The sequence below is a fragment of the Magnolia sinica genome, chromosome 11 (assembly GCF_029962835.1).
Source record: "Magnolia sinica isolate HGM2019 chromosome 11, MsV1, whole genome shotgun sequence".
In the NCBI taxonomy this organism is placed as follows: Eukaryota; Viridiplantae; Streptophyta; class Magnoliopsida; order Magnoliales; family Magnoliaceae; genus Magnolia; species Magnolia sinica.
In genome coordinates, this window is record NC_080583.1 from 22,374,183 (window position 1) to 22,398,705 (window position 24,523).

At 40.0% G+C, this 24,523-nt stretch overlaps 1 protein-coding gene across 1 annotated transcript; it reads right to left on the reverse strand.

The window, feature by feature from the left end:
• Nucleotides 1-460: 460 nt before the first annotated feature.
• Nucleotides 461-18,851, reverse strand: LOC131218058 (endo-1,4-beta-xylanase 5-like). The gene is made up of 9 exons (XM_058212742.1): nt 18,841-18,851; nt 18,694-18,786; nt 18,572-18,635; nt 8,054-8,185; nt 6,528-6,750; nt 5,762-5,925; nt 4,976-5,074; nt 1,725-2,507; nt 461-845 (listed from the first exon to the last, which is right to left on the reverse strand). The coding sequence occupies exons 1-9, from the start codon at nt 18,849-18,851 to the stop codon at nt 495-497; spliced, it is 1,920 nt and encodes a 639-aa protein (XP_058068725.1). The 3' UTR covers nt 461-494.
• Between the last annotated feature and the right edge of the window lie 5,672 nt (nt 18,852-24,523).

The window sequence follows — 24,523 nt, forward strand, 5'->3', positions numbered from 1 at the left end:
TATTCTTCAAAGGATACTCCTATTATGTTATACACCGTTAAAGTTGGTGTCTCATTTATCCTCATTGCCACTGACCCTGGCCCAAGTAGACCTTAATGCTGTTATTTTGAAAGAGAAATTTATTATACTTAGGGTGCTGATTGCTGAAGATCCTTTCCCCATTCGCATGTAGTGGGTCCCAAAATGTCAAATGGGTGGTTCAAAAAGCAGGCAGAATGTGGGGGAGAACAAAAGTCCAGGTCAACAGATTCCTCACTATTTCTCACAGCCCTTCAATACTTAAAATGCCCTTTAGAAAGAAACGGATAAGGAGAACCATAAACAATTGTAGAGAAACTATAAAAAAAAAAAGTGCAAAACTCAATCCCATCATTCGCTCACATCTTCTATATTTTCTAAGGATGAAGGTGGTTAGTACTAACCAACTTTTTCGTTCCCAAAGGAGAAAATTTCCCCTATTTATTCAAAAAATAAAATAAAGGCTCAAACAGCTTTCATGCATACACCTTAACATAGATTGTCTCTTCTTCTAGACTCTGTGGGGTCACCTTCATGGTCTGAATCATGGAGGTATTCTTAGATGGATGTGTGATTGTCACGTCATAGTCTCCATGAAAGAGTGGAACTTCAAAGAAGCCATTGTGATCGGTGATGCCCACCACATTGGAAGATTTCCACTCGTTGATGAGCTTGTCCACAACATCTCCTGTCGGAAGGTTTTTGAAATTGTCATCTGTTAAGCACAACTTGTTACATCTTCCTGGACTCCAACCTGCCCACACTATGATCCCTTGAACGGCTGGATGGGCATGGCCCTCTCTCAGGATCTCTTCTAAGTACTGTGCCTGTTGAACAAAGCCCCAAGAGGCCAAAATCATCAAAGGAATGAAGGTTTCAGCCACACATTTGTGTTCACAGAATGGTGGAATGATGTAGAGCTAGGCCCTTCAGATGCATAGGGACGTGAGAGGAAAAAGAGTACTACACCCAATGCTTCAATGCAAACACCTTTTTCCACCTTTAGCATTGGAATATGCTAGCGAAAAGGGTATACACTTCAAAAAGTTGGTATGTAGAGATGTAAACAGAAACGCTCCAGGACTCTCAGAGCAATATTTAAGTTATAGTGCTACTAGTTGCATCGGGACACTTAGGTTAGGCCAATCCATTTATCTAGACCGTTCATTGGGTCCAATGCACATTTCATGGGCTATCATGAAAACATCACTCTAATCTAACAAATATTAACCATTAAATCAATGACCCTAAATATGGAAGCTCAAGAACTCAAGACCACTTGCATAAAAATACGTCTATGCAAGCATATGATCCATCTATTTGTTAGGGATTATCATCGATTGCCTAAGATTTCTAAAGAACTACCTTTGTTAGGCATTTGCAACCATCCCATCCATGGCTTGGGAAAAGGATGGTTATAGAAAATAATCCCAAATTATAGATGGATTCAATCATCTGATCAGTGTGATTTTTGGTTGGTAGAAATGTGTTCCGAATTTAATTGACAGTTCAGATCAGTCAATTGGACTGTCCAGGTCTAAATAGCAGGTCATGGCGTGAAATTTAGTTGCAATGGGATGCAAAAGCATGAAATGTAAATAGTGCTCTGAGGGCTTACAGTGGTCTGAGGCACTGAAACATTTATCAAATGTAAATAGCAGGTCTTAGCATGAAATTTAGTTGCAATGGGGTGCAATAGTTGTTACCTGTTTTGGGTCTTTTGCAGCATCCACCTCTGTGAGCCATATGGGCAGCTTTGCTGAAGCAAGAATGTCAATGGCGGATCTCATGTAAGGAATGTTGGGGACATCAAAATGGCCCTCCAATCCAATCGCTGTTGGCCCTTGATTCCCAGGGTAGGCCATGATCTCTCTCAGCTTCTCTAGGTACTGGGCGGGTGATGCCTTACTGTCTCCTTTGTATTCTATTGTATTGAATTCATTCATGAACATTATTTTATTTGGATCAAGCTGATGTGCTCTCTGGAAGAATGCCGCTGTTGCATTCTGCCCAAACTTGTCCTCATAGAATGAAAAGTGCAAATTCTCATTGTTGATGTCCCACCCAATGAGCTGGCCTGCATACCGTGAGACGACTGAGTTGAGCCTCCTGAATGCTGCTACCTTCAGCTGATCCGGCGAGAGGGCATTAACCCAATAGGGCTGCTCTGAAGGGTTATCCCAGTGGATGGTGTGGCCCCTCACAGAGATGCCGTTCCTTTTGGCAAATGCGACCATGGCATCAGGGACTGAGTAGTCCTCCTTGCCAGGGGACTTCTCTGTGCTATACCATTTCATCTCATTGTCGAAGACAGTCACCGCAAATCGGGAGGCGAACCAATTCTGGTAGGCGGCGTAGTTGAGGATGTTGCTGTTGATGGCACAACCTAATGGGAAGCTCGCCTTGTTTTGCTTGACAGAGAGCATTGCACCAGGAAGGCTGTTCCCGTCAGTGTCAAGGGCATGGAATCGGGCCTTCCTCTTGCGTACCTGCATGCATAGGTTGGATTGTGTTCATTACCCCAAAGTTGGGACTCATGTTCACTAGCGTGCATCAACCCCTTGGCCCACATGCAGATATGGCCAAGCGATCACAATCGTCCATCCTCTAGGCGCTTTTGTCCATGGGCAATGCTTTTATAATTAAGAACTTATGATTTTTTTATTTTTATTTTTATTTTTTATTTTTTAAAAAAAAAAAAAAAGGAATAACGTCCTGATGTGTCAACATTGGCGACTGGGGTCATCATTAGGTGATCCAAACCATCAATATGGTGCATCCCAACTTGAATGGGGGGTGTCCCAGAAATCTTCCAAGTTGGTAGATCCTATGTCTTTGTTCTCCGACCAACATGCAGATATTAAGAAAAACATATACTGCAGTGGTCCGATGACTATGATCTTCTGGACTGGGAGGTTTAACAGGTGTCCCCCATCTTTGGTTGGGCCCTTCTATTCAATGGTCTGAGTTATGATGCCATGTGCCCCGCTTTTGCCAACCGCTTGCATTGGGACATTTCATCTTTCGATGCATAAGATGATCCTGGCCATTGTTTTGGGGTTGAATGTGAAGCATTGAAACTCATCTTTGTGAGTTTCAACTATGAGGTTATGGGTTTGAGTGCCCATTGTGGTGTGTGTGGGTGTGAGCGTGTGTATGTAATAAAAAAAAGGAAAAGATAAGAACAAAATTGTCTTCTTTTTTTTTTACTTTGCGTATCTATGTTCAAAATAATCTGTTTCAGGTTGAGTTTCAGTTGCCCATCCATGGTATTGCCCAGAAAATGGATGTGTCCAAATGATCGAACATCTCTGCATGTGGGCGCAAGCTCACCTGAAATTGCATTGAATTCAGGTCTTGAGCGACTGCCTTATGATGGTTTGCTGGCCCTATACCATGTCGTTATAATCCCCTCCATAGAATCCTACGGTAGAAGGGCTGTTTGTGAATGTGATGACATCTGTGAGATTGCTATCAGTAACTTAAGGAAATGGTTTGGCATTTGTGTGACTGTTTCCTCCTGGTGTATTTTTGGGTTGTATTTCTTGTTTTTCTTTGTTGGACACCCGTGGTGGTCATAAGCGTTTTTTTTCATTTTTTTCTTTTTTTGTGGAGTGTTGAAAGGGTCACTCGGTATTGGCCCCAAAGTTGTTCTGTATTTGATTTTTTGTGTGTGTGTGTGTTTAATAAGATTTTAGCCACCTTTCAAATAATAATAATAATAATAACATCTATTGCCTTATTGTCAGGTATGGATATCGTAACTTATAACCATGTTATATTTTTATGGTGCTCTGCTACTTTCTTTTTTTTTTTTTTTTTTTTTTCGGTTCTTATTTTAGTTTCTCCTCAGCTGAACTGCTATTGTACTTCTATGACTGCTGTTATTCTGTGACATTAGCTGTAATAATTTCTTATTAACTCCCTAAGTCTTAGGAAAGAAAAAATAAATAGAAAAATCAAGTTATTATCGAAGTTATAATGTTTTCCAAATAATTTCTTATTAATGCCCTAATTCTTAGGACAGAAAAACATAAAAAGAAAAACCATGTGATTATCGACAGTTATAATGATTTCCAATGCTGACCATTATAAACAGTATAATTTAAGACCTTAACTAGAAATGTATGAAAAGTCCTGTTATATTTCCATTATGACCATTACAACAGTCTGTGAATGTTTTGAGAGGTGGGCCAGTATTGACCATTATAATTAGAAGTGCATAAGATCAGTCACTTTCATTCTGCACTTTCTATACCTTACATGTTACATTTGTATGATGCCTCCAACCAATCTTTCATTTGGGACAATAATGAGTATCATAAATTAAAAATCACAGTGATCTGACAATTCTAACCCTAAAAATGGCATACACAAATCTACAAAATGTGGTCCATGATTTTAGTGTGACATTGTTTACATGATTTTGGAATTGTAAGGTCAATTTCCCCTATGGTCCATCTTCTGGAGCCCCATAATAAATGAATGGTTTGGATCACCATACAAATGCCATATCTATGGTTCAAACCACGACCTCCTCCCACATAAGGGGTATGGGAGAGTATCATGTCATTCTTGTTTTTGAATTATCAATTTTACCTTTTGGAAGAGATAAAGACTTGCCTGAAACTATTCAGTTGGATAGCAGGTTGTTCTGAGATCATCTTCAAGGGTGATTGCTAGAGCACTAATGGGTTTCTAAATCTATGCTGGTTCCATGGAAGCGGCGGTTCAGTTCACTGCAAGTGACATTTAAGAGGTGATTCCTTCGTATTCTGTTTCTTTTTTTCTTTTCTTTTTTTTCCTTTTTCTTCTTCTTCTTCTTCTTCTTCTTCTTCTTTTTTTTTTTTTTTTTTTTTTTTTGTCTTATCCCTAGATAGGCTAATTCTTTGGCTGATTGTTTGGCCAAGGAGCGTGAAGCTCTTTCTACATTGGTGACATAGAGATGAAGAGATACCTTTTGAATGCTTTCTTCTTGGTGAGCTCTCCATTGCGCTTTGGTGAATGGTTGTAAGGATACACTGTCTACCCATATGTCCACTTTTGTGTATTTGCTCTGTAGAAATTGAATGGATAGACCTTGATTAGAAAGGTTTCAATTCTCCAACGAAAAATATTTGAAGGGACCTGCCTTTAAAAGTGAGGAAGTAGCATATGCCCAAAGAAATATGGATCGATTATGCCAAAAAAGAAAATTATTTGTTGGACAAGCTTTAAAAATGAGGAATTCTATGACCCAAAGAAATATGGATCAATCATGCCCAAAAAAATCTCCTTGTTGGACAAGTTTTATAGCTTTCAATTTGTGGCCTGCTAGTGGATAGTTGAAAAGAGTAATACAACAATGGTCTAGATTCAAGAGAACCCAAGATTAGTGGCCTGGATCGTCCAGTGTTGTAGGATTTGGGGCATGGACAGTTGCTCGCTTCAAGCTGATGGTCTGGTTGGCTGGAAATGGACCCTAACCTGAGAACACTATTCATATCCATGCCCAGGATAATACAAGTCCAATGTCATTTGATATACAGTTCCTGGAGAAATGATCCTCTGTTCCTTAGAGCAGTATAAATTATAGAGCTTCTAGGTGCATTAATTAGGACACTTGGATAGTCCAATCAGTAGATTTTAGTGCCAGAACAATAATAAAATGCCATCCTGATTGTCGTAATTAATCACACGAAGACTACAATAGTCCTGACTAGTTGATTCATAATAGTAAAATATGTGAAAAGAAGGAACTTACATCAAAATAGAGTTCAGCTGGACCAGAGACATCCACCGTAAATCCTCCTTTAATCATGGACCAACAGCCAGCCTTAGCAATGATTGTGCCAGCATCTGTAAGGCCGGTTGCAGTTTTGAAAACTGCATTTACTGGCACATTTCCTTCACTGACCTGAATCCAAGCTGAAAGAACACAAAACATCCAATAAAAAACTCAAGTTTCTCAGGCTTACGCATGCAAATGTAATTCTAAGTGGGCACAATTCGGGGTGCCCATGTCGTAACCATCAAAAGACCAAAGCAGTTAATCAGGCAATTTCCACCATGTGCATGCCCCAAAAATTGGCTCGGTCTGCTTTATCTGGTAGGTCACATGTAAGAAAAAAGAAGAAAAGAACAAGAAAAAGAAGGCAGATGGTTGAAAAGATTGACCAATGATCCACATTCAAATTAAATACATGTGTAACCCAATGGACGTGCACACAGACTGATTACAGGACCAGGGCATCTGACTGGTGGGGCCCACCTGATGTACTCCCATTATCATACTTGGGTATAATCCTGATTCCTGATCACTGCCCGCTAAGTGCACTTGCAGTGGATTGTATGCTGAATAGTTCATCATCATCATCATATAAACCTTATCCCTGCTGATTGAGATTAGCATGTTGAGGAATGATTCAATCTACAATATGCATACTAACAGAGTGCTTATGCATCCTTATTCAGTGTATATGTTATGATTTGTCCATGTTGGTACCTCTTTATAGAATAAGGAAAATTACCAGAGAAAGTGTAGAGCCTGTCTTTGTACAAATAAAGCTTCTGTGAGACGCTATCATCTGATTGGTTTCTGCTGTGGGCCACGATGAACCTGTTTCCTCCTTTTGACACCCTCTCTTCGATCTGGGCCAGGCCAAATCTTGACCATCCTTTCAGACCATGGTTAAATTGGGGGTTGATGAGAATGCCTCCTCCATACTGAGGTTTGAGAGGTTCTTCTAAACACTGAATAAAAGTAATAAATATAAAAAAAAAAAAAAAAAAGATGGTTGATGATTAATCACAATCACCTATCTAATGTGACTCACATGTGCGAATGTAGCATGCGTGTTAGAGATGGTTTGTTTGCTACCTGCATGGCCTGAAAATCAGGTCAGTCTGGTGATCTGATGGGGCTAAACTTGTATTTTTTACCATGTTAGATATGTGTCTGCTAAGGGTATTCAGTTATATATAATTGAGATTATCTTAGGGCCCACTAGGTAAATGCCTAAAGATGAGTTCATCTTATTTAAACCTATTATTCTGTATTAGAGATCACATTTCTTTTTAATACGGATTAAAAATAATCTTGATAAACAACAACCATGATATCCATTACATAATCATGATTAACAAAAATGAGATGAACTCATCTTTAGGTGTCTACCGAACGGGCCTTCTTCTTATTTTACATGTCCTGGTTAATAGAAATTAGAAATTAACCATTCTACTTCCATTTCCCTACCTGGTATTTGAGCAAGGGTTTTTAGAACTTACTTCTTTGTGCTCTTTGGACTTATATCAAGGATCTTGTATTTTTATTTTTATTTTCAAAGCTGGTTTTTTTTTTTTTTGGTAAGCCATTGACCATAGGGGATTTTCGAGTTGTCATGATGTGTTCATTATATCATCAGATATGTTTGTGGGACTCTTTATTGAGCATTTGTTTTTTTGTATCATCTTCATTAGCCTCCCACCCAATGGCTTATACAGATGCTGATTGGCAGGTGATCCTTTTCATCGGTGTTCATCCATTGGATTTTATGTATTTTTATGCAATGCTTTTATTTCTTGGAGATCGAAAAGCAAGACATGGGGCGTTCTAGTGCTGAGACCAGGTACTATGCGGTGGCTCAGATAAGGGCTGTTTCTATTTTCTTTAGTTAATATAGAAATTGCTCATTTCCTTTGCTACTTTAGGGAGGATTTGGTTGCACCAACCAATTTCATGAAATATTATGATATCTTGCACATGAAATTTCATGACATTTAGTGCAACCAAACGCGCTCATTGAGAACGCATAGCATGGAATCTTGATTGGAATACCTGCCTCTTGATTTTTGTGAATTTAGCCCATTGAATGTTGGCCATTGTTAATATTCTGGCTGTGACCTTTTTGTATTTATTTATTTTATTGTTTTTTTTATATCGTTTGTTTCTACGTCATTAATGTGGCGGCTATTAAAGTCCAGTAGCCCATTTTCTGGGATACAGCCACCAGACCAATGGTTTGGATCATCCTAAACTATCTATTTTGGCCCATACCATGTAAGATGCAAGGGCTACTACTAGTACTGCCGGCAGGAAATGAAAGAGAGTATCTACATCAGAACCGAAGAAGAAAGCTTGCCTCAATTGTTGCTGAATAATCGTAGTGTAAAGCCTCAGCGACAATCCCTGTAACACCCCCATCATCAAAACAGCAAAAACATTAACTGGCCATGTTACAAAGATCAGCGAAATGCAGCCGTTGATCTGGCATGCGTGTACTTCAATCCAAATTGTGGGCCCCACTTTAAATGGGCTATGGTCCAAAAATCTCGCTGAACGGATTGGATCAACTGCCTAGTTGGCCATCTTAGAACAGGTGGCTATGCACAATGGACTGTCGAAGTGAAAAATGTAACCATTCTGCGGCTAGGATGCACTGCATGCATGCGAACCCTCGTGCATTTTTTGGATCGGCACGTGTCTGTGAGAGTCCCACATGAGTGGGCAGGGTTATATATATATAACCCTATGCATGAAGGTCCTGCCCTAGAAACCTAGATACGGCTTAACGTGGGGTTTTTTGAGAAATCCACCCCGTCCATCCGTTTTTCTCATATGATTTTAAGTTATGATCTAAAAAATGAGTCAGGTCCAGGAATCAAGTGGACCACAAGTTGGGGATTGAACATCCACCATTAAAAACTTCTTAAGAGATGAAGAATTTTTAGATCAATCTGATATTTGTGTTTTCACTTCATCCACGTCTACATGACCTTTTGAATAGGTTGGATGGTAAAAAAAAACATCACGGCGGCCCTTAAAAAGGTCTCAACGGTGAGTGTCATTATCACTGTAGCTTCATTTAGTGTGGTCCATTGGAGATGTGGACCTGCTTCATTTTTAGGATCATAACTTAAAATAATATGAGAAAAGCATTGAACGACATGGATAAAACAATTATATCACGTTGGGCCCTACAAAGCCCTGCCAAACAGATTACCAAGTAGGACGCAATCCCTATCCTCTTTCTTTTGCGTCAGTGCGGAGCGGGCAGAAACGAATTGGCTATTCTCCCACCACTAGCTGGGTGGTGATGGTCAGTACTCCATGGGCCCCACCATGATGTATGTGTTTCATCCATGTCGTTTATTCATTTTTACATATCATGTTATGGCTTTATCCCAAAAAGAAAGGGATATAAATCTCGAGTGGACCACAGCATAGGAAAACAATAGTGATTGTATGTCCACCATTAAAATCCTCCTAAGGCCCACTATACTTTTTATTTGACATCCACTCTGTTGATTAGGTCATACAGACATAGATGAAGTGAAAAAAACAAATATCATCTTGATCCAAAACTATTTTGGATCCCAAAAAGTTTTTAATGGTTGACGTTTCATCAACACTGTTTCTTGTAATGTGGTCCACTTGAGATTGGGTATACCTTATTTTTGGTCTCATACGTGGCAGGGAAATCGGATTGCATACTGAGTTACTTGGGCCCACCTTGAATGTATGTGATCTATCCACACCGTCCATTCGTTTTTTCATCTAATTTAAGGGGTTGAGACCAAAATTGAAGCATATCCAAAGATCAAGTGGACCATATCACAGGAAGCAGCGGAGATAAAGATTTCCACAGTTGAAACCTTGCTAGGCCCCACAGTGATGTTTAATTTTCATCTAACCTGTTCATAAGATTATACAGACATAGATGAATGGGAGAAACAAATATAAGCTTGATCCAAAACTTTTGTGGCCCCCAAGAAATTTCAACTGTAGACGTTCAATTCAACTATTTCCTATTGTGTGGTCCATTTAAACATTTTATATATTTTATTTTTAGGCTATACCCCTGAAATTATTTGGTAAAATGAATGGACAGAGTGGATATAATAAATAAATCACAGTGGACCCCACGGAGTTTACTCAGTACTCTAAGCACGCAATCTGCACTCACTATGCAATTCGCTTTCGGTGGCAGGGAGTAGCCAATCCGTTTCTGGAACGGGCCTATTTGACGTACGCGGGTTAGATAATGAAAGGTTGAGCAGCGATTCCTCTACTAAAGTGACGTCACTAAGTTTTGTAGGCCCCACTATGATGTATGTGTTGCATCCTCACCGTCCATCCATTTTGAGATATCATTTTAGGGCATGAGCCAAAGAATGAGGTAGATAAAAATCTGTAGTGGACCCCACCACAGAAAACAGTGGGGAGAGTGATTCCCACAATTGAAACTATCCTAAGGCCCACCATAATGTTTATTTGAAATCCAACCTGTTCAAAAGTTAAAAAAGATATGAAAGAAGGGAAAACACAAATATCAATTTGATCTAAAACTTTTGTGGCATTTAGAAGTTTTTAATGGTGGGCGTCACTGTCCCACTGCTTTCTGTGCTGGGGTCCACTGGAGCTTTGGATTTAACTCGTTCTTTAAATATTGCCCTAAAATGATCTCTCCAAGTGGATGGAAGGAGTGGATACAAAACACACATTATAATGGGGCCCACGGAACTTGGTGACGTAACTTCAGTAGTGAGTCTCGCTACTAAGCGTGTCATTATCTAATCCGCGCCCCTGTTCGACAGAAGCAGATTGCGAAGTAACTCACTACCCTTAGGGTACTGAGTAGACACTGTGAGGTCCACCATGATTTATGTATCGGATCCACTCCGTCCATCCATTTTACCATACGATTTTAGGGCTTGAGCCCAACAATTAATCATATAAAATGTTCAAATGGACCACACCACATGAAACAGTAGAATTGAACATCTATTGTTAAAAAAATTCTTGGGGCCCACGGAAGTTTTGGATCAAGCTTATATTTGTTTTTTCTCTTCATCCATGTCTGTATGATCTTATGAATAGATTGGATGACAAATAAACATCAATGTGGGGCCTAACATGATTTCAATGGTTGAAATCATTATTCCCACTGTTTCCTGTGATACGATCAACTTGAGACTTGGATTTGGTTCAATTTTAGGCTCAACCCCTTAAATGATATGGAAAAATAGATGGAAGGGGGTGGATTTCTCAAAAAATCCCACGGTATGCCCCACCCAGGATTCTAGTGCACTACTTCATGCTAAAGGCTTTTGCAGGAAATACTCGGAGTCATATTTTAATAACCCGTTTCATCGGTTTTGTTTCTCCACTTATCCTCTAAAATCTTACCGTTGGGTTAGAATTTTCAACATCCGACCACTTGTGTGTTGCCAACTCTCGACCGTATGGAAGGTAACATACGATCGAGCGTATAGTACCTTTTCCTATATATATATATATATATATATATATATATATATATATATATATATATATTTATATATATATATAGGAAAAGGTTCTATTCAATCGAGCTTCCCATAAGGTCGAGTATTGGCACTGTGCTAGCAGTCGGATGGTGAAAGTTTCAAAGGAACGGTGAGATTTTATAGGGAGAAAGGTGAGATTTCATAGGTGAGTGGAGAAACAAAACCGGTGAAACTGGCTCTCTCTCTCACACATATATTTTCTACAAAAAGCCGCCGCATGAAGGTCCTGCCCTAGAAACGTAAGTAGGGCTTACCGTAGGGTTTTTTTGAGAAATCCACCCCGTCCATCCGTTTTTCTCATATCATTTTAAGTTATGATCCAAAAAATGAGTTAGGTCCAGGGATCAAGTGGACCACAAGTTGAGGATTGAACATCCACCATTAAAAACTTCTTAGGAGATGAAGAATTTTCAGATCAATCTGATATTTGTGTTTTCACTTCTTCCACATCTACATGACCTTTTGAATAGGTTGGATGGTAAAAAAACCATCACGGTAGCCCTTAAAAAGATTTCAACAGTGGGTATCATTATCACTACAGCCTCATTTGGTGTGGTCCATTGGAGCTGTGGACTTGCTTCATTTTTAGGATCATAACTTAAAATAATATGAGAAAAACAATGAACGACATGGATGAAATAATTACATCACGTTGGGCCCCACAGAGCCCTGCCGGACAGATTACTGAGTAAGACGCAATCCCTGTCCTCTATCTTTTGCGACAGTGCGGAACGGCCAGAAATGAATTTGCTATTCCCCTGCCACTAGCCGGGTGGTGATGGTCGATACTCTATGGGCCCCACCTTGATGTATGTGTTTCATCCATGTCGTTTATTCATTTTTACATATCATGTTATGACTTTATCCCAAAAATGAAAGGGATATAAATCTCAAGTGGACCACACCATAGGAAAACAATAGTGATTGTATATCCACCATTAAAATCCTCCTAAGGCCCACTGTACTATTTATTTGACATCCAATCTGTTGATTAGGTCATACAGACATAGATTAAGTGAGAAAACAAATATCATCTTGATTCAAAACTACTTTGGATCCCAAAAAAGTTTTTAATGGTCGACATTCAATCAACACTGTTTCCCGCAATGTGGTCCACTTGAGATTGGGATATACCTTATTTTTTGTCTCATATCCGAAAATGATCTAGAAAAATAGATGGACGGCATGAATGAAACACATACATCATTGTGGGGCCCATAAAGCACTGACCACCCACCCGCCATTGGCGGGTGGCGGGGAAATCGGATTGCGTACTAAGTTACTTTGGCCACCTTGACTGTATGTGATCTATCCACATCGTCCATTCGTTTTTCCATCTAATTTAAGGGGTTGAGACCAAAATTAAAGTATATCCAAAGATTAGGTTAACCATACCACAGGAAGCAGTGGAGATAATGATTTCCACCGTTGAAACCTTGCTAGGCCCCACAGTGATGCTTAATTTTCATTCAACCTGTTCATAAGATCATTAAGACATAGATGAATGCGAAAAACAAATATAAGCTTGATCCAAAACTTCTGTGGCCCCTAAAAAATTTCAACTGTAGACGTTCAATTCAACTATTTCCAGTGGTGTAGAGCATTTAAACATTTTATATATTTCATTTTTAGGCTATACCCTTGAAATTATTTGGTAAAATGAATGGACAGAGTGGATAAAATAAATAAATCACAGTGGACCCCACAGAGTTTACTCAGTACGCTAAGCATAGTGAGTTACTCACTACGCAATCCGCACTCACTACGCAATCCGCTTCCGGTGGCAGGGAGTAGCCAATCCGTTTCCGGAACGGGCCTGTTTGACAAACACGGGTCAGATACTGAAAGGTTGAGTAGCGATTCCGCTACTAAAGTGACGTCACTAAGTTTTGTAGGCCCCACTATGATGTATGTGTTGTATCCACACCGTCCATCCATTTTGAGATATCATTTTAAGGCATGAGCCAAAGAATGAGGTAGATAAAAATATGTAGTGGACAAACCACAGAAAACAGTGGGGAGAGTGATTCCTAATATTGAAACTATCCTAAGGCCCACCATAATGTTTATTTGAAATCCAACCTATTCAAAAGTTAAAAAAGACATGAAAGAAGGGAAAACACAAATATCAACTTGATTTAAAACTTTTGTGGCATTTAGAAGTTTTTAATGGTGGGCGTCACTGTCCCACTGTTTTCTGTGTTGGGGTCCACTAGAGCTTTAGATTTAACTCGTTCTTTGGCTATTTCCCTAAAATGATCTCTCCAAGTGGATGGAAGGAGTAGATATAAAACACACATTATAATGGGGCCTACGGAACTTGGTGATGTCACTTCAGTAGTGAGTCTCGCTATTCAGCGCGTCATTATCTAATTCGCGCCCCTGTTCGACGGAAGCAAATTGCTGAGTAACTCACTACCCATAGCATACTAAGTAAACACTATGAGGTCCACCATGATTTATGTATCTGATCCACTCCGTCCATCCATTTTACCATATGATGTTAGGGCTTGAGCCCAAAAATTAATCATATAAAATGTTCAAATGGACCACACCACATGAAAAGTTGAATTGAACATCTACTATTAAAAAAATTCTTGGGGCCCACGGAAGTTTTAGATCAAGCTTATATTTGTTTTTTCTCTTCGTCCATATCTATATGATCTTATGTATAGATTGGATGACAAATAAACATCACTACGGGGTCTAACATGATTTCAATGGTTGAAATCATTATTCCCACTGTTTCCTGTGATACGATCAACTTGAGACTTGGATTTGGTTCAATTTTACGCTCAACCCCTTAAATGATACGGGAAAATGGATCGACGGGGTGGATTTCTCAAAAATTCACACGGTAGGCCCCACCCAGGATTCTAGTGCACTACTTCATACTAAAGGCTTTTGCAGGAAATACTCTGAGTCATATTTTAATAACCGGTTTAATCAGTTTTATTTCTCCACTTTTCCTTTAAAATCTTACTGTTGGGTTGGAATTTTTAACATCCGACCACTTGTGTGCTGCCAGCTCTCAACCGTACGGAAGGTAACATATAGTCGAGCGTATAGTACCTTTTCCCATATATATATATATATATATATATATATATATATAGACACACACACACACACACACACACACACACACCTGGTTTGCACGTTACTACACACTCCACTTCGCTAAGTATACCACTTTAGCTATGGATCTTGTGTGATCATATGTGTTCTATCCACACTGTCCATCTGTTTTTTCAACTCATTTTAGAGTATGACCTCAAAAATGAAGTAGATCAAAAGCTAAGTGAACCACACCATAGGAAACAGTGGTGATTGAATGCCTACCGTTAAAAACTTCTCAGGGCTACAAAAGGTTTGGATGAAGCTGATATTTGTGTTTTCTTTCATCCAGGACTTTGTGACCTTTACAAGTTGGATGGCAAATAGACATTACGGTGGGCCCTAGGAAGGTTTCAATGGTGGGTGTCATTGTTTCCTGTGTGTGGTCTACTTGAGCTTCAGATCTGTTTCCTTTTTTTAGCTAATACCTCAAGATGAGCTGGCAAAATGGATGATTACCATAGATATAAAACACATACACCAGTGGGCCCCACAGTACCCAATAGGGGTGTACACGAACTGAGTTAGCTTGCTCGACTCGACTCAAAAAAGCTCGATTCGACTCAGTTCGAAGCTGAGTTCGAGCTGAGTCGAGCTGATTTTATGAGCTCGAATAAATTTCCAACCAAGTTCGAGCTTGCCCAAGCTCGACTCAACTCGACTCGGATCAAACCCCAACTCAAAATGAACTCGGATTGAACTAGTTTGGTGACTCAGTTACTTTGATATTGATGTTGCTCTCCAAGTGTTTGATGAAATGACTCAACGAAGTGTTGGCTGGTGCCAAGGAAGGTATGCATATGAAACAAATATCACTTTTCCTTGATTTTAATGTTACCGGCCTATAAGGTGTTTGATGAAATACTTGTAGCTATTTTATATACAGTGAGAAATTGAAAGTGCATTGCATATGTTTGTGAAAATACTGCATAGGCTCGATTTTGGCTCGAACTTGGCTCAAACCGGCCCAAGCTGCTAACCGAGCTGAGTCAAGTTCAAGCTAGGTCAGCTAGTGGCCGAGCTTAGTCGAGCTGAGGCCAATGTGTACACCCCTAGTACCCAACACCATTGACCTAGCTGGATGGTGTTGCCGTCGCCACCCAGTGAGAGCGGATTAGTTGTTACCTTGGTAACGCTCGTATATCTACGACTCCAATTCCAGCTAATTTTAGGGCATGGTCCAATCTCAAGTGGAAAACACCGTTAAGGAAAAAGTGATGATTGACCTTTAAAAACTTATTGTGAGCCATAGAAGTTTTGGATAAGTCTGATATTTGTGTTTTCCCTTCTTCCAGGTCCTGTTACCTTAACAACAGGTTGGATAGTTTTGGATCAAGTCTGATATTTGTGTTTTCCCTTTTTCCTGGTCCTGTTACCTTAACAACAGGTTGGATAGTTTTGGATAAGTCTGATATTTGTGTTTTCCCTTCTTCCTGGTCCTGTTACCTTAACAACAGGTTGGATAGTTTTGGATCAAGTCTGATATTTGTGTTTTCCCTTCTTCCAGGGCATGTTACCTTAACAACAGGTTGGATGGCAAATAAACATTATGGTGGGCATTAAAAATGGATGGCAAATAAACATTATGGTGGGCCTTAGGAAGTTTTTAATGGTGGGTGTTCAATAACCACTGTTTGTGGCCCACTTAGAGATTTAGATCTGCTTCATCTTTTTTAATAATTCCCTAAAATGAGCTGGAAAAACTGATAGAGGTGGATATAGGTGTTCCCCAGGGGCAGGAAATACCCACTGTGCACGATATACAACCGAAGATGGACCGTACCCCAGAAATCTTCTCAATCGAACAATCATAACCTTTCAAAATGGACGGTTATGAAGCCATTTACAGCAATGGTCTACTTTCAACTGAAAGACCTTGGACTTTGGGGGCATGCTAAGCGTGCATGTACAAGTCACCGTACGTGTGGCATGCTGTACAACGAACCAATCCATCCAAGTAGTGGGCCTCACTATAATGGAGCATAACATTAAAATTAAATCTATCGGAATCCCGAACGTTGTGTTTGATTGAGACCATAGGCGCTATTTCACTTTTTGACCGTCCATTTGATGGCTGACAATGGAACAAATCCGACCATCCGTTGATGTTTTGGTCGCCCCTCATCCACGATAGGCGTAGATTTGGATGGTTTTTGGATTTAGATGAACGTATGCCACGTGCAGTGACCGCACCATATAAATGAAAGTATATTGTGTAGAGTCACTGTGGTGTGAACATGAAATCTAAACCGTTCATAATGTGTGCTAACCGGACATGAGTTTTGGATCAGTCTGATTTTTAAGCCGGCCTCTATGGTGGGGCCTACTTGATGCACGGCTATGATTGCACACAAACATCACTGTAGGCTAAATACTACATCGTATGGTTATCGATGCAATACCGGTCACGGATTGCCTACTGACGCCGCAAGTAGCCGGTCGCTATTGGTCTGTACACTGTGGGTCCCACCATGATGTATGTGTTTTATCTACGCCGTCCATCCCCTTTTATGGATCATTTTATGGCATGAGCCCAAAAGTGAGACAGATCCAAATTTCATGTGGACCAATCGGCCACCATTAAAAACTTCTCAATTGCCACAAGTTTTAGATGAAGCTGATATTTGTGTCATCCAGGTCTGTGTGACCTAATCAATCCAGGTCTGTGTGACCTAATCAACAGATTGGATGGCAAGTAAACATTACAGTATGCCCTAAGAAGTTTTTAACGGTGGGTGTTCAATCACCTCTTTTATCCTGTGGTGTGGTCCACTGGAAATTTGGATCTTTCTCGTTTTTAGGCTCATCTCCTAAAATGATCTGTAAAAATAGATGGACGGCGTGGATAAAATACGTACATAATGGTAGGGCCCACAGAGCACCGACAAGTAGCCACCTCGCTGGTGACGTCGTCAGTCCACAGTAATCCGCGCCTAAATGGGCCCTTCTTCGCTGGTAACGACGGGAAGGTATTTGGTACTCTGCCAGGTATGACGCTTGATATACAAGCACTCAGAAATTGTATTATTCGTGGCACGTAATTAGCGCAAATTACACTGGCTAAATTGTAGTTACTGTTGCTAAGTCACAGTCCTAAAATCTAAAATCAGATTGGTTGAACAATCCTAACCTCTGATTAGAAAGCACTTTTTTCTTTTTCTTTTTAAATAGGACCGTTGGATGGTTCTCATTTTTCAGGGTCCAAGAAATACGGACCAATCTGATCGTCAGAACCAAATAAGCCTCATTTATCTTTCAAGAATACATCCCGGGCCACATAATTTGCATTACTAATATGCCACATAAGAAATTTCTAAGTGCCTGCGTGTCATCCATCACACTGTGCCAGAGTATCAAAGTTCTTTCTGGTAATGGTCATAATATGCAAGAATAACAATATTTTTCTCCAACCTACTTTACAAAGACAGATACATACAACGGTTGCATACGAGCATCAACCGGATTGGAAGGTACTGGTCGGTGCTGGAAATAGTTCCGTGGGCCCACCATGATGTATGTATTTTATCCACTCCGTCCATCCATTTTTCCATATTATTTTTAAGTACCAACCCAAAAATGAGACACATCAAAATCTCAGTGGGACCACACCTTGGAAAACAGCGGTGAATGAATGCCCACCACTAAAAACTTCTTGGGGCCACGAAAGTTTTGGATGAAGCTGATATCTGTGTTTTCCCTTTACAGGTTGGATGGCAAATAAACCTTACAATGGACCCTATGAAGTTTTTAATGGTGCACATTCAATCACCACTGTTTCCTGTGGTGTGGTCCACCTGAGATTTGGGTCTACCTCATTTTTGGTATCATGCCCTAAAATGATCCTTCAAAATGATCGATGGTATGGATAAGACACATACATCATGATGGGGCCCACAGAGCTTTTCCAGAACCGACCAGTACCAGTACTGAGCTCCATTCTAGAGTAGCGGGGGGCTACACCATGATGATCAACTTGGTATGAAAATCAGGTCAATCAACATATTGGGTGGGCCACACCAGTCCACTAAATCCTACAAGGTAGCCACATTACCATGAAGATGATCACCTTGCTATGAAAATCAGATCAATCAACAGATTGGGTGGGCCACACCGGTCCACCAAATCCTACAAGGTGCCCACCCATTGCACGAATTGAAAGTTCTACACGTGTCAGGCTGTCTGGAAAGAAATATCTGTACGTGAATATCGGCAAAAAAAAACTATCAGAACTAGTTCGTTTCAACCACAAACCTGCGTAGAGAAGACAAGATAGCATCCAGACTGTACATTTTTGCACGGAATTCGCCATCTTTGCTAGTAAAATCTCCAAACCTAGAAACCCATCTGCACCAATGAATCAAATACCAAACCATCATATCATACCCACATCGAACTCACAAGGGAGCCATCGATCTGCCACCCATGTGATAGTGGTCTACACATCTGAGATACGAGCCGTCCATCAGATGGGTCCCACCATTTAAATCCCATGACAAAAAATCAGACCCCTGCCCTTTTTTATCTGCTGATTGGCCAGATGGTCAGGAAGGGGCGTCTGCAGAATGGGGCTCAGCTGATGGACGGTTAAGACCTCAAACACAGTTGCCGCGTTGGCATCTGTTGTGGTGTGTGGAAGGGCTCCCATTTGGGCTTAGCACATCTCTATAGAGACAAAGAGAAAAGGATTTACATAAGCCTTAGAGACAGACCAAAGAAGATAATTTACTGTCACAACCATGCCCATATTTATAGGCATGAGATTGGATTTTGGAAATTGTTTTTTGTTTTTTGGTTTTTCTTTTTTCATTATTTATGGTTGTCCAAGTGCATATATGCATTTGGGTGGGCCTTAATTTCAGTGGTTTGGATTATGGAAGAGAAAAACTTTGATTCTCTGGCTGATACATGGATTTGATGGTCAAGGCGAAAAATATCCAATGACCCCAATTCAATAGAGAAAAAGACTGCCAATCAAAGGTTAGGATTGTTTGATTGAATGGACTTTTCGATGATAACCATCGTTCTTTAGTGGGTCTGGAATTTGGACGGTTTGATTTGAGTTAATCTTTGCCACTTGTATAAATTTTTAAGTGTCTATTTATCAGCCATGAGACTCCTATGGTGTTAAAGGAGTAAATAAAAGAAAATACTTCTTCACATGTAATCTAAATAAAGGTCTAGTTCTTGAGGGAGTGATCATTATAAAATACTACATTATTATTATTATTATTATTATTATTAAAATGCACTTATGTATTATGGCCCATTTCAACCATTGGATGCTGATCACCCAAAACTTAGGTAGGCAACACCACAGGAAATTGGTTGTGATGGAACGCCAATCCTTAGTTTTATGTAGGACCTACTGTGATATTTATGTGCCATCTTATCCATTAATCTAATCTGCCTCAAAATGATGAAGGAATTGTCCAAAATTCATAGTTTTTCAAAACACATGTTGTATATATACATGTGAATTTAGAGGTTTTAGGTATATTTTATTTTGGAATGGCTTGTTTGACCGTTGAATCATTCTGAAGTTTGAGATCAAGCACCAAAATGGAATGGTGTGCACGATGGACGAAGTGGATTTCATGTATGCCAAGTCATCTTTCCCATTTAAGTGAAAGTAGTCCCAGCAGATATCTAGTGCGAGGTGCCTCGTTTTTTTCCGGAGTTATCACCGACGTGGAATAAATCTCGAAATATTATCGTGAAAATTTGGCGGCAACTTGGGTGTGGTGGGTGGGATCCCTGACCATAGGGCCCTTGGTGCATGTGCCTTGTATCCACACCGTCCATCGGCTTTTAAAACTCACTTTACGGCATGATCCCAAACAGTAAAAAACACACACACTCACACACACACACACACACATATATATATATATATATATATATATATATATATATATATATATATATATATATATATATATATATATATATATATATAGGTCGAGTTGTGTGGGCCCCACCATGATGTGTGTCAAAAATCAACACCGTGAGTTTGATGGGTCCCCTTTAATTTATAGGATATCCCAAAATCATCCATATATGGAACTCAGGTGGGCCATACATCTAAAACTGTGTGAAGACGTGCCTAAAACATATAAAATCACTTTGTGAGGCCCATCTAAATATTGGATGCAGTTGAAACTTGGGCTGACCCCTTTTCCAAGTGGGACACACACAATGGATGGGCTGGATTTGTGAACTACATCTCGGTGGACGCAATAAATGCTTATAAATGTTTTAATGGGAGGGTAACCCCTCTCAACTGTTGTATGTGTTGTGGCCTACTCAAGTCATGGATTGAATTGATTTTCAAGTCCGTGGCCCACCATGGAATGGTGCATCTGACAGATGGTTCGACAGTAATAAATGTGGGGCCCACACAGCTTGACCTCATGGGAAGTTCCGTGAGGTCGACCTCATGTAGACACACACTTAGCTTACCAAAGGGTCTTGTGTGAAACCTACAAATGTGGACCACCAATTTAACGGCTAAATCTTGTTGAATATTATTTGCTACCTCGTTATCATCACAAGTGGCCCTGGTATACAAGATGGATGGTTGAAAACACATGGCCAGATCAGTCCTCACGTATCGCATACTCTCCTAAATGCACTGATGGGGCCAGCATCATTACAGCTATAAGATTCTCAGTGGACGCGGATTGCGTACTACCCCGCCCGTCCCTAGCTCCGAACCGGCAGGTCGGGGGGGGGGGGGCCACCGTGATGTTTCTGTACATCCAAGCCATCTATCACTTTTCTCAGATTATTTTAAGGTACCCAAATAAAAATAGGCAGATCCAACGATCAAATGGACCACACCACACCACAGATGACTCTTGCATTTAATGCAACTGACATTTAATGCTTTGTGCAATTTAATACAACCAAGCTTATTATTTGGTGTGGTCCATTTGATCGTTGGATCTGTCTCATTTTTGTTTTGATGCCTTAAAATAATCTGAAAAAAGTGATTGGCGGCTTGGATGTACATATACATCAGGGTATGCCCGCCCACAGACCCGCATGTTCGGAGCTAGGGACGGGCGGGGGTAGTACGCAGTCCGCGTCCATTCCCAGTTTGCTATATGTGAGCCCACCGATTCAGCCTCAATCGGAAAAACCTGACTCCTGACAAAGAATGTGAGTTTGAAACCTTAAATGAATAGGTGCGATGACATGGACCCATGGTACCGTCTAGCAGTCTGTTGTGGGGTCCATGTGGATTGTGCATCAGATCCACCCCATCCATTAGATGGGCCCTTCTGTGGTAGTTGGTAGGACCAAAATCAGTCAGGATGGAAGCTCAGTCAAGGGCACCCCACGAACAATAGTTGGGAGGGAACACCCAACTCATAAAACCTTTCTCATTGTCTGTGGAGCCCGTTGTGTTGTGCATATGCTATCTAATCCATTCACCAGACGTATCTGATACACTGAAAATCACGCCATTCCAAAGATAAAGTGGGCCACTTCATGATAATTTTGAGGTTTTAGTATGATTTCATATCGTTCCTGTGGTGCGGCCCACCTAAGTTTTATATCTGACTGATTTTTTATTTCTATGATGAGCATGATGATTGAATTGTCAACAGGTTTTTGGTCAGTTCTATGTATTTTCATGGTATGGTCCACTTGATGATTGGATTATTAATAAAATTTTAATAACGGGTCTTTAATCAACATTATTTCCTGTGGTGTGGCCCACTTGAGATTTGGATCTGTTTCATGTCATGGATCATGCCATAAAATGAGTTTTCAAAATGGATGTACAGCATGGATTTAAAGTATATACATAACCGTCGGCCCCACAGTCAGGTATCCACCCACCTCGGTGGATTCCAAATCCACCGAAGCCGTTCCCCATGGAATGGAAGAGGATTGCGTACTGAGTACACCCGTGATTTATATATTTTATCCACTCCGTCCATCCATTTTACCGGATAATTTTAGGCTTAAGACCAAAAATTAAGTATATCGAAATCTCAATTGGACCACACCACAAGAAATAGTGTGAATTGAACATCTACCATTGAAAATTTCTTGGGGGCCACAGAAGTTTTGGATCAAGCTTGTATTTGTGATTTCCCTTCATCCATGTCTGTGTGATCTTATGAACAGGTTGGATGAGAAATAAACATCACTGTGGGCCCTATAAAGGTTTCAATGGAAATCATTATTCCAACTGTTTCCTGTGGTATGGTACACTTGATCGTTGGGTATGCTTAAATTTTTGTTTCAACCCCTAAAATAAGATGGAAAAATGGATGGACGGCCTGGATAGACCAGATACATTCACGGTGGGCTGAACAGAGTTTCAATCCGATTTCCCATGGAAACACCCTCACCCGAGAAAAAACCGGGCGCCTGACAAAGATGATGATTTTTAGCCTTAAATGAATAGGTGCGCTCTTATGGTAACGGTGGGGCAGACTGTTCTGAGGTCCATTTCAACTGTGCATCAGATCCGCTCCCCGTCCGTTAGATGGGGTCATTTTATTTTAAGGTCATGGGACAATATATCAGTCTGAATGGAAAATCAGTTGTGGACACCCAATAGAGAAACGTTGTGATGGGACACCCTACAACTAATATAACCTTTCTCATTATTCGTGGAGACCGTTATATAGTGTGTTGTTGTTCACTTTGGACACCTGGCCACACATATAATGTATGGCTCAAGTTTGATTACACGTGTGCTATTATAATTTGTACGACTTGAATTGAATTGAATACTTGTAACTCAAGCGCTAAATTAACTGAATTAGAGCTGTAGGCGTGAATATTGGCCCGATTGTTATAGCAGTGAAAGTTAGTTCTGTGGATGGGTTATTTTTGCCTTGAAGACTACTTTACTTTCAATAATGATAGCTTAGATGGTTGTTGGTCTTGAATTCGTCCATGTGGGTGGGTGTGCCAAAACTAAGTGAGTCCCGTTTAAACGGTGACCATTGACCCTTGGCGTCGAGACTACAGTCAACCTAACCTATTAGCATAGGTGGAATATTTCTAACTAATATTTTTTTTCAGATCCGACATGCATGTGCAAATGGAAGGAAATTACAATTATTGGCTACAACTAAAGTTGGTTTGGCGAATGCACATGGATGGACTAAACTACTATAAACTAAACACCTCACGGTTGATGAGCGATGAAGATGATAAGTTAAGCTAAAATAAGCTCAAAACGTACTTCAATGCTAATGTAGCCCTAATGGCTTCTCATACTATAACGGTCTAGATTTTCTCCACTTAGGATTTTAAAAGTCCTTGTGAAGTTTCTCGCTAGAATTATTTTTGTAACATTCTGAATTTTTGCTATTTTAAATTTTAAAAAATTCTTGAAATTTTTCAATATAACTAACTTACGTTGTCACTTACTGACGCTCGAGGTGAACCTATACATGTCCGTTCCAGTAAAGAACCGTATAAATTTGATTAATCAACCATAAAAGCTAATGAATATATCCAATCACTTAAACATCGAGTTATGCCATGTGTTTGCTCATATCGAGCCCAAATCTAGCCGACCTATCGCTAACTAATTACGGCAACCACAACTAAATAAAAACCTATTAAAATTCGAGATAACTTGTAGTCAGATCTTAATTAACAAACCAAACTGACCCACTTATCATTTTAGCCTAAGAACTAACGACTTATGGTGATTGTAACTGAATCACCATTTCTGCTAGTTGCGAATAAACCACACTATGAACTTAGCTAATCCAAATTCTAATCATTGTATACAAGAAATCTCGCCACTTAATTTATTCCAAAAATAGCCTGATTATCTGAACAAGCTTAAAACCGCTCGTTAGTGGGCTACTAAACCTAAGGCTATAAAAATATGTTCGTCTTAGTGGGCTTGACATCTATCGCAGGACATTGAGCTGAGATCATATCTCAAATTGCTCAACTTGGACCGTAAGCTAAGTGTATGGGATGTGTGAATGTCTTAGGTGAAAACTTAAAATTTAAGTGAAACTAGCACTTTACTCTTTCGCGAAGTTATAACTTTCAAACCGTCAATTCACGACCATAGTCGAGGTGCCGATTAAAG

What these genes read in the sequence shown, in the direction of transcription:
- LOC131218058 (XM_058212742.1), bottom strand. An exon ending in CAGCTGAACTCTATTTTGAT is followed by an intron (nt 5,075 to 5,761) that starts GTAAGTTCCTTC and finishes CAATTTCTACAG; the next exon opens with AGCAAATACACAAAAGTGGA. An exon ending in CTGCAAAAGACCCAAAACAG is followed by an intron (nt 846 to 1,724) that starts GTAACAACTATT and finishes TTTGTTCAACAG; the next exon opens with GCACAGTACTTAGAAGAGAT.